Source organism: Abramis brama (assembly GCF_963993115.1).
Source record: "Abramis brama genome assembly, chromosome: 22".
Classification (NCBI taxonomy): domain Eukaryota; kingdom Metazoa; phylum Chordata; class Actinopteri; order Cypriniformes; family Leuciscidae; genus Abramis; species Abramis brama.
The window spans coordinates 3,958,507-3,969,755 of NC_139984.1; the positions used below are offsets into that span (position 1 = coordinate 3,958,507).

General features: G+C 39.3%; 1 protein-coding gene across 1 annotated transcript in view; it reads left to right on the forward strand.

Moving 5' to 3' along the window:
- The window catches only part of slc9a8 (solute carrier family 9 member 8), a 38,531-nt gene extending 30,245 nt beyond the window's left edge, over positions 1 to 8,286 (forward strand). Inside the window, exons 10-16 of the mRNA XM_084098514.1 lie at positions 875 to 980; positions 1,066 to 1,182; positions 1,280 to 1,362; positions 1,587 to 1,698; positions 2,533 to 2,753; positions 7,058 to 7,204; positions 7,519 to 8,286. Of these exons, the coding sequence (XP_083954640.1) occupies positions 875 to 980; positions 1,066 to 1,182; positions 1,280 to 1,362; positions 1,587 to 1,698; positions 2,533 to 2,753; positions 7,058 to 7,204; positions 7,519 to 7,632 (900 nt within the window). The 3' untranslated portion in view covers positions 7,633 to 8,286. The remainder of the gene's footprint in view (positions 1 to 874; positions 981 to 1,065; positions 1,183 to 1,279; positions 1,363 to 1,586; positions 1,699 to 2,532; positions 2,754 to 7,057; positions 7,205 to 7,518) is intronic.
- Positions 8,287 to 11,249: the final 2,963 nt, after the last annotated feature.

The following is an 11,249-nucleotide window of genomic DNA, read 5'->3' on the forward strand; positions in this document are numbered from 1 at the left end:
TCCATTCCCTCTCTTAGAGGTGATTAGGAACAGCATAGAGCTTAACAAATATAGCATTCCTGTGAAATAAATAATAAATAAAAAAAACAGAAGAGTCATCAACAGGAAGTAATCAAATGTAAACCAACACTGCATAATCTTCACCGTATAAATGAAATCCTAGTAAATCTACTAAAGAGCAGAGCTTTGTCTTGTGTTGTTCGGTTTTCCACAAGTTGGTGTGATTCTTTAGGGTCGTATTGTAAAGTTTGTAACATACTTTGGTTAAAATTCCTCAATGGTTGTGTAAAACAACACCCTTTTACCTCCTCAAAAACAGCTCTGTTCACAGCGACCCGTTTCAGTGCATGTCTCTTTAAATGATAATGAGCAACTGCTCCCCCCCGGCTCTATTACACACTGCATGAAAGATGATATTCAGGGAAAAAAAACACATAATAGGGGCACTTTATTAAAAATTTTTGTATTAATGAGTAGACAGTGGTTTTTATTAATTAGTTGAATAAATGCATTTATCATTAATAAATTGTATAATTAAACATTATTTGTTTTTATTATATAATGCTTATAATATGTGTATTCATTGTTTATTTATTATATCTGAAAGTTGGTGAAAATAATCGGGAAAATTGATCAGAATAAACACTATTAGTATGTTTGTATTTAACGGTCAGTACATAGATGACTGGAGTGCTAAACATATAGTGAATAATATCCTATATTAGAAAATAAATATTATAATATTACATTTATTTGTGTGTATGTGGGCCAATATATGTACATTTTTTGATTTTATATTGTTTACACAAAGTTGTTTATTTGAAGAACTCTACTGAATTCCTGTGAGATTATATTTCTGAATGAGAGTTTGTAGTCTCTGAAACACTTCGACCTGAGGAAGACTCCGTCTCTGGAGTTTGGGATGATGATTATATTTGCATATCTGCCGTATGGTCTTGCTGAGGGCATCAAACTCTCTGGTGAGCTTAGAAACAGATCCATGATCAAATGTGTTGTGATTTCAGTATCAAAAATCCATTAGAATTGATGTCTTTCTGTTTGTAGGGATCATGGCCATTCTGTTCTCAGGAATTGTCATGTCTCATTACACTCATCATAACCTGTCGCCAGTCACCCAGATTCTCATGCAGCAGACTCTTCGAACCGTGGCCTTCATGTGTGGTCAGTTCCTCGCACGCCTTTCACAAACCTACCGCTTCATTGAGGAGTTCTTCTGTAAACATTAACTTTACTCTTATCTTCTGTTTTTATTCCACAGAAACATGCGTGTTTGCGTTCCTGGGCCTGTCTATATTCAGCTTCCCTCATAAATTCGAGCTGTCTTTTGTCATCTGGTGTATTGTATGTGCCTTCAAAGTGCTTGTTATCTTTGTTTGTCTTGCCCCGGAGCATTACTGCTTTCTGCTCTTCAATATCTGTTTAAACATGAATGCTTGCTGAGGGCGTGATACATCACTGCTTCTTTAGAGTTTTATCTAAACTGAGTTATAATAAACAAAGAAAAAGGTTTATTATTATTAATGTTTATGCCATCAGAGTTCAGTCTAAGTGTTTTCCTGTCACAGGTTCTGATTCTTGTTGGTCGGGCTGTGAATATCTTCCCCCTCTCCTTCATGCTCAACTTCTTCAGAGATCATAAAATCACCCCCAAAATGATGTTCATCATGTGGTTCAGTGGTAAGAAGTAAATTATACATTTTAGTTTCTTTGTGATTTGAAGGTTCGAAGTGAGTTTACCTCATTCTGTTTCAATCTTAGCATTTAAACTGCAGCCAACACTTATACTTCAAACATTTACATTTTTTTAACCAATATCCACTTAAGTCATTCACTTTTTAAATCAGCAGTCGTTAATTACATGGACTTTTTTTACTGAACATCTTCTATCCAGCAACATCTTAAAGTCCCCCTGTGGTCAATCATTTTATTCTTAAAACTCATCTTTGATCGGCAAAATTACATATTTAAAAGTTTTTTCCACTTGTTCTTTCCAAAAGTTTTTAAATGTAGCTCGACACCCTTGCCTCAATTAGTATACGTGGTTCTCTGAATATGCAAATGAGCCCCGCCTCCACTCACTCACTCAGCTCAGAGATCCACTGGTTGACGATCACACGTTGATCTGATTGGTTACAAGGTAGTTTGTGACGTCAGAAACACCAGCGATTTCACACCGTGTTTTTGGTTCACTGCAGTTTTAAGGAGAAAATGGTGTTGACTTATGAATTTACACATGGTGTGTCTTAAAGCATATTAAAAACACCACATAGACATATACACAACATTTAAACTTTAAGTAAAATTTGATATGAAGGTATAAGACATAGAGATATTTTAGAGACAGCAACTGGTCACTATTCCTTCTTCCCAATTTTAAATTACATTTGAGTTTTTTTAGTAGTTTGTCAGTAGTGTTACCATAATGTGTAAATTGTTAGAAATACAATCATTCCATATTGTCATAAAGCCGCATTCGGTCTAAGCCCGTGTCTTCCATGCTCGTGTGTTCAGGTCTGCGGGGTGCGATCCCATACGCCCTCAGTCTTCATCTGGGTCTGGAGCCCATAGAGAAGCGTCAGCTGATCGGCACCACCACCATAGTCATCGTACTCTTCACCATCCTGCTGCTGGGGGGCGGGACCATGCCCCTCATCCGCATCATGGACATTGAGGAGAGCCAGTCACGGCGCAAGAACAAAAAAGACATCAACCTGAGCAAAACTCAGAAAATGGTGAGACAAATGCTATTTTTATCATTTTCTTTTAACTCTTTCGCCGCTGGCATTTTTGATCATTTTCACAAAGGTCCTCAGAATATTTTGTTGTATGAATACATGAACATATAATATATCAAAGAAAGTGCAGACCCTCTGCTTTAATAATAAAAAAAAACATTTTATCAACATTTGAATGTGAGTATGTTTCATAAAAAAAGCAACATTTCAAACAAAAAGCTAAGAAAATAGAATTTTTGTCCAAGATTACGTCCGGATGGGATTCAGAACGATTATAAAAACACAGATGGAGTAGATCGAGTCCATCAACACCTTCAAAGCTTCACAGTCCTGTAGCTCGTCCTGGGTCCACATTTTATTCGGTAACGTTAGGCAGTTTTGATTTGCTCTTTAAAGGTGGTAAGCGGTATTTCAAAAGCGCTGTTGGACAATGTTGATATTTGAAATCAACCCAAACAAACACACCCCTCTCTTCAATGCTCCTCCTCCAAAACTCACACTCCAATCCTAACAGCCCTGCTCCGAGTCGGTCTCGAACCCCGATCCTATGACCAATGACGCTAAACACCGCGTTCACTAGCAGTCGTCAGCGCAACTCTGACTAACTGGCCTCCGTTATGTACTCATCCAAGAGAGGATGTTTCTTTATCACAGCAGAGGTTAACAGAATAATGCTTCATGAAAAATAAAGCGCAGATGATAAACGAATGACCTGGAGGCACAAAAAAATGAACGTACAGTACACAATAGTAATTACAAACAAGAGTCGGTTGCTAATTGCCAACAGCACATCCGTGTCTGGTTTCAGGCCTACCCGCTTAGCTCTCTTCAACACTGGACAGCTTTTCTAATATTAACCCGGGTCCTAAACCTCTTGCCCAGTCATAACCCTTCATTTTTCCAGTGATTTCTTCTGAGCGTTTCTCTTTTGTATTGTGTCTCATCTATATTTCTGCAGGCTTTCTTCAAATCTCCCTCTTGCTTGTTCTCTCTCCTCCACCATCATACGCCCCCTAATGCTGATTGGCTACACACGACACGTGACGTTTGTTTGTTCGTGTGTCGGTCCGACTAACTTCCAAACAGCGTTTTTCAAATACCGCTTACCCCACCTTTAATGTTGATGATCGCGTTATTTTATATATGCATCTGCTTACATATGATACCTCTTGTTTCTGCTGCTGCTTCTCCTGTTTTTTGACCAGGAGATTCAGTACTCTTTCAGAAGATGTGTAATAGCGCCCCCTACCGTATAACAGTGAAAACACAAGAAGCTGTTTTGTCAATGGCATGGAAAAGAGTTAAAAAAAGTAATTTTAAAGACAATGGTCCTTATTCAAGAAATTTTCATAAATCATCAAGTAGGCCTGGGACGATACACCTATCTCCCGATTCGATACATCACGATACTTGGGTGCCGATACGATATGTATTACGATATTTTTTATTTTTTACGATATTATATTCTACAAGTATTGCGATTCGATATTGCAATTTTTTTAACACTAGACCATCGGGAAAAGTTAAAGGGCCCCTATTATGCTATTTTAAAGTTTCCTAATGTTGTTGTGGAGTCTCCTACAACATGTTTACATGCATCATAGGCCATTTCCTCATAATATACATTTGCACATCATCACATTTTCAATGATTCTCAAACGACTCGTCAGATGAATCAATCTCCACAAATCCCGCCTTTCCGCGAGCTACTCTGCTCTGATTGGCCAGACAGCTCAGTCTGTTGTGATTGGTTTACCGCACACAGCACGCATCGAAAACAAAAACACACATTGCCATAATCCTGAGGCTTCCTACACCGTAAACTAAACACAGTAACGAACGATGATGTCGATTTGACCATATCAATGCGAGCACGAGTCCGATGATGAAACACTGGAAGAACTAGTTATTCAACCCGAAACTGTATCAATAACAGTGCATGTATGCATGTATGCAATGTATACATTAGCCGAGCTCTATCATGAATGATCTGATGAAACGTAAACGTTGGTAAAACAAATCTTGCTCCATGCTTAATCTTTCCTCAAAGTAGTGAGAACGACAGACAATCTGCATTAATAGACACAGTTACAGGTAATAGTGGCCCACAACTGATTAGCAGAAGTATTTCAGTAAGACGGTGATAACGTGAGTTAGCCAGTTAGCAGGAGATCTACACAATATAAAACTCAAAACTAAGTATTTTGAACACCATCTTTCAAGAGCAAGCGGTTTGTGAATCCTGCATTGAACTCTGAGATTTGAGAAGCAGTCGTCTGTGAAATAAAGGGAACACAGCAAAAGTTTAGGATTATACTGCTGTGATATCATGGTAAAGATGAACTTTAACCACTGATTCTTCACATGCTCGTCCTTGGGCAGTGAAAAAAAACTGGCTTTACCTTCACATTATAGAGCACAGCATCTTCTCGACATGATGCTGTCCAGTATCCACAGGAATCAGCTGCTGGTTTGAGGTTCGAGTTTTCCCTGGTGTCTGTGCGCGCAATAAGTGGGCGGGCAATATGCTAATGTTTCGTCTTGACGTCACAACGAAACGGCTTATGACCTGTTTGAAAAACGATTCATTTCATTGACTCAGAGTCGACTCTTACTTTTGAAAGACAATAACTTTATATACGGTGCACTTTCAGATTTAAAACTTTGCAGGATATTTTCATTCACTTAGAGCTGTTACACACTACATGAAAGGTCATTTTCAAAAATCCATAATAGGGGCATAATAATCATACACTTATACAGACTGTACATGATGTATAAGATGAGTCATATTTACAAAAACAAATCACATCTTTCGGACTTTTATTTCCGAAGCATCATACAATACTACATTCTCTTGAATAAATGATTCAATAGCAAATACATTTTTTAACAGTCACTTGTCGCCACTTAGTGGTGAAACAATGTAATCGATAAATGCGTTATTTTAAGCACCAAGTTTCTATCAAAAGCTGATTTTGATCGCTATTGTAGACATCAGTGTTCATATTTGAACTTTAAACTTTTATCCAAGTACTTCTATGATCATTTTAACTATTGTGTCACAGAAATAATGATACTATGAGGTTGAAAAGACTGTTTGTGAAGCGGCTTCATGACGACTCTCTCCGGGTCAGCGGCAGCACCATCTGAATGTTGCGATATGATTTTGTCAAAGTTTAATAGACAGACGAATTGAAATATGGCGTGTGTGTTTGAATGGAGATCACAGTCTTTTAAAGATGAATCGTGCAGCTCTATTGTCTTATCTGTCTCTCAGTATATGCGTTCAGTCTCACGTCTCTTCCACGCGAACACTTGGGATATTACGTCACTCAACACTCAAAGATAACGACACATTCCATCCTCAGTTGGAACGAAAGTGGCTAACTTCTGTCAACCTCATCTACAAGCAAGGACAAAAATAAAGCAATTGAATTTTAATTATCGATTCTGGAATAAAAAAAAACTTTTCTCCCAGCCCTATCAACAAGTACATTCGGAGTAATTTGTGTGTAAAATGGACCTTTTCGAAACGATAAAACTTCAGATTTCATAGTTAAACATTTGTTTGTTAATGTCCAGATTCAGTACTAACAACTAACGCAAATAAAAAATAGGATAGAAATAAAACTTTCAAAAACAGGCAGGCAGAAAATCCCCAAACCAGTTCAGCGCAAACTCCGTCCCGCAGCCGAGATGTCATTGGTCTGGTCAGTTACAGGGCTGATTGCCTACACAATGCTACAACAGATACTAAACCCTAACCCCACCTCACACCCTAAACTTACCCCGTGTAATTGGCTACAGGGCGGGATTTGCGCTGAACTGGTCTGGGGGAAAAATCATGCTTTCTAGACTAGCAAAATTACCAACATGCTTTAGACAGGATCGAAGACTAAACGAATCAGCACAAGATCTAGCACACAAGGGCAATGTAAAGAGGAGGAAATCAAGAGGGTCTGGAGTCAGGCGGCTGGGGCTGGTTTACTATAGCACGGTAAACAAGGGGACGGGGCCAAAACAACCGAGATTTGGGACACTTTCATTTGGGGGATGGGTTCAAACATGATCAAGTCAATGATGAACTTTTTCACAGATGAACTGGATTACATGAAATGTTTGTTTTCATGAAGCTACTATAACACTTTTCATTCAATACTTTATGTACTAAAATTAAACAAGAGAGCCCATGAATTACAACAATTACGTGTGCAGGAACGCTGTGTGATCTTCTGGACTCCCGTCACAGGTTTGGTTTCAGTAAATTGCATAAATGCATTTTTCTCTTTCTCTCTCAGGGTAACACCATCGAATCTGAGCATTTGTCTGAGCTGACAGAGGAAGAGTATGAAGCTCAGATTTTTCAGAGGCAGGATCTGAAGGGTTTCCTGTGGCTTGATGCCAAATATCTGAACCCTTTCTTCACCCGCAGACTCACACAAGAGGTTGGACTGGTCATAACCTTCCTAACAGATTATTCCAGTTATAAGGCTTAAAGAAAAAGTTTTTGACTAGGGCTTTCAAGCAACCACAGTGCATATAAACTACTCAGAACACCTAGCCAAAACTGTCCTCAGAACACCTTAGCACCTGCATAGCAACACCCTGGCAACCACCCAGAATCCCCCTGCATCATAGCCACATTTAAAATATTGAATGTGTGTCATAATTTGAAAGTTAGCAAATTATTTAAATAATGTGAGGAGTCTACTTGAAGAACTGGTTGTCATCTATTGTTCTCCCTTCCTTCCTCTCTAAGGATCTTCTGCATGGGCGGATCCAGATGAAGACGCTCACTAATAAATGGTACGAGGAGGTCCGTCAGGGTCCGTCTGGCTCTGAGGATGAGGACGATGAGGCAGAACTGCTCTGAGACGATCATAAGAGGCGAACAGCAGACGAGCCGCTCTCACAGCAGGTAAACGGACTGTACCGCTCAGTGATGGACTCCAACTCCATGACTGGAGTGATTCATGGCTAAATGAGGAAAAGGACAGGAGTATGTGGGACAAGACAGCTTGGGATTGTTTTGTGTAGAGTTCAGGCACTAGGAGCAAAAACCCTGAACGAATAAAGATGGAAGGCTAAGAAGAATTTGAAGGGGATAGCAAAAAATAAACATCAATGTTGGACACCTTTCTATCATTTATTTATTTTTTTACAGGTTAAAGACCGTAATATAACTAATGTGATTCTTGCGCTACCTTTTGGCGGGTTTTGTTTAACATACAGGGAAATGACATCAATGAATGTTTCTGTGATTGGAATTAATTTAACAAACATAACCTGTTTTTCTTTTTTATGAAGTATTTATTTGCTGCATTATCTTTATAAATGGGAGTAAAAGGGTATTTTATAATGTTTCTGGACACTGTATTTTGTAGCTGAATTGAGTTTATAACTATCTCTAATGAAGTTGTGCCTGAAGGAATGTACCTGTGCATAATAAACATAAACTGCAGTGGGAAAGTGGTGTAAAGACAAATGTGAATAAATGAAGGATCATTAAAAACTTGTGTGTAGTTGTTTTACGCTGTCCAGTCCCTTTCTTCATTTGCTAATATATTATGATGCACAGAAGACAAAATGTAAGTTCTTTGATAATTATACAAACATAAACCTTATTCTGAGCAGCTGTGAGGACAGACGTACCGTGTTTTCAGTGGCATCCGCTTTATAAAGCTCCTAGATCACTTATTATTTTCCACAGCTCAAGTTTTGTGTCTGCTGAAAATTCTTGTAATGATATTTGTATTGCAGTAAATCCAAAAACATTTTAAATAACAGAACAACCCACTGAAGAGATGTCTATCCTTCACAGCCTCGCTTTCATTCAGTTCTCTATTACAGAGTGATATTTTATCTGGACACAAGGGGGTGGTAATATACAACGTTTTCAGTGTCTATATTTTCATAGATCATTTAAATGCCTTTGGTTATGAGAGCATAATTATATGAAAATGCCACATAAAGCCATCTCGACAATATAGAATAAAGGCTCACTTTGATTGACTCGAGTCTGGGAGGACACGAGCCAGGACTAAAAACAGACGAGGTTAAATCGAGTTTTACACTGGAACAGGCTTTCTTTTATTCTGCCATTAAGTGCACATGGGAAGTTGTGCATTAACACACGTCAAACATTCAGGTCAGAAAATGTTTTCTTTTGAATCTTTTTTCTAATAATTTATATTTTACATTATTTTTATTATAGGTAGATTGTTAATATCTAATAACACACTACAGTACTTTACATGTGCTATCAAAAGTGTACTTTAAGGCAAAGCTATAGATTATTAAAACGATGGTTAATTTGACATTATTAATTGGACTTTTATTCCATTATTGTTACTTTATCTGCATATATATATATATATGTATATGTGTGTGTGTGTAAGGGATAATGTAGAGTGAGGCGGTTGTTGGTTGTTATAGCGAATCAAGGGGGTAATCTTTCAGCCGAAACTGAAGCTTCCCCGGGCGCTGCCATTGATTAGCGGACCCTCACCTGCTGTTAGCAATCCATTGACTCCCATTCATTTTGGCGTCATTTTGACAGCGAATAACTTTACATCTGAGGCGTTTAAAGACTCCATTTGTCCATTATTTATTTCTAAAGAAACACGAAAATGTATAAAAGGCTCCATTACCTTGTATCTTACGTTATGGCCCCGAAGAAGCAGTTTTTGTAAAAATAGGGTAACGATTGCGTAACCACGCGACTCTCTGTCGCACAGTAGAGAGATTACCGTATAGACAGGAGGAGAAGCTCGCGCGCAATCGGGGGGACGTGGAGGCAAAATGACAAAATAATTAATCAGAATACTTAGCAAAAGTTTCTCCTGCTCATGGACAGCTCCTACTCACACTCTCCATCTCTGCAAGATTCGGAAGGGAATGATTCAGATTTCTCTCTGCACAGCTACTAGAAGACAGATGGGTTGCTCACGTCACATCTACGTCGTCAAGCTCAGTTTGAGTCTGCGCAGTACGCTCAGCCATCAGGAAGTGAGAGCTTCTAATTGACTTCACTTTTCTCCGTTGAAACCTATGGGGTCGCTATGCCTATTTGTTTTACTGTCTATGTAGCGAATACAACCCCGATAGGCTGATCGGGACCCCGACGTGAAGCGAATCAGCCTGAAGGGGTTGTATTCGCTATAACAACCGCCTCGTTCTACATTTATTGAGATAAAGAAAATAATCCGTTCCGTCTCTACGGTTAGAATCCTGCGTCCATAGCAACGCTCTGTTTTTCATGGCAACGGTGTGTTATACTTCGCAGTGGTCTGTTATCAAGAAATAACACACCGCATTCTACATTAGAATTCAACCAAGCCATGTAATAAATACACTCACCTAAAGGATTATTAGGAACACCTGTTCAATTTCTCATTAATGCAATTATCTAATCAACCAATCACATGGCAGTTGCTTCAATGCATTTAGGGGTGTGGTCCTGGTCAAGACAATCTCCTGAACTCCAAACTGAATGTCAGAATGGGAAAGAAAGGTGATTTAAGCAATTTTGAGCGTGGCATGGTTGTTGGTGCCAGACGGGCCGGTCTGAGTATTTCACAATCTGCTCAGTTACTGGGATTTTCACGCACAACCATTTCTAGGGTTTACAAAGAATGGTGTGAAAAGGGATAAACATCCAGTATGCGGCAGTCCTGTGGGTGAAAATGCCTTGTTGATGCTAGAGGTCAGAGGAGAATGGGTCGACTGATTCAAGCTGATAGAAGAGCAACTTTGACTGAAATAACCACTCGTTACAACCGAGGTATGCAGCAAAGCATTTGTGAAGCCACAACACGCACAACCTTGAGGCGGATGGGCTACAACAGCAGAAGACCCCACCGGGTACCACTCATCTCCACTACAAATAGGAAAAAGAGGCTACAATTTGCACGAGCTCACCAAAATTGGACAGTTGAAGACTGGAAAAATGTTGCCTGGTCTGATGAGTCTCGATTTCTGTTGAGACATTCAGATGGTAGAGTCAGAATTTGGCGTAAACAGAATGAGAACATGGATCCATCATGCCTTGTTGCCACTGTGCAGGCTGGTGGTGGTGGTGTAATGGTGTGGGGGATGTTTTCTTGGCACACTTTAGGCCCCTTAGTGCCAATTGGGCATCGTTTAAATGCCACGGCCTACCTGAGCATTGTTTCTGACCATGTCCATCCCTTTATGACCACCATGTACCCATCTTCTGATGGCTACTTCCAGCAGGATAATGCACCATGTCACAAAGCTTGAATCATTTCAAATTGGTTTTTTGAACATGACAATGAGTTCACTGTTCTAAAATGGCCCCCACAGTCACCAGATCTCAACCCAATAGAGCATCTTTGGGATGTGGTGGAACGGGAGCTAGTTTTTCCAGTCTTACAGTTATTATCTTAGGGGCCTAACGAGTTTTGAAAGCAATACCATTAACATCTCCTTATAAACTGTGAATCAGTGAAAAACGCTGACGGCATGCAC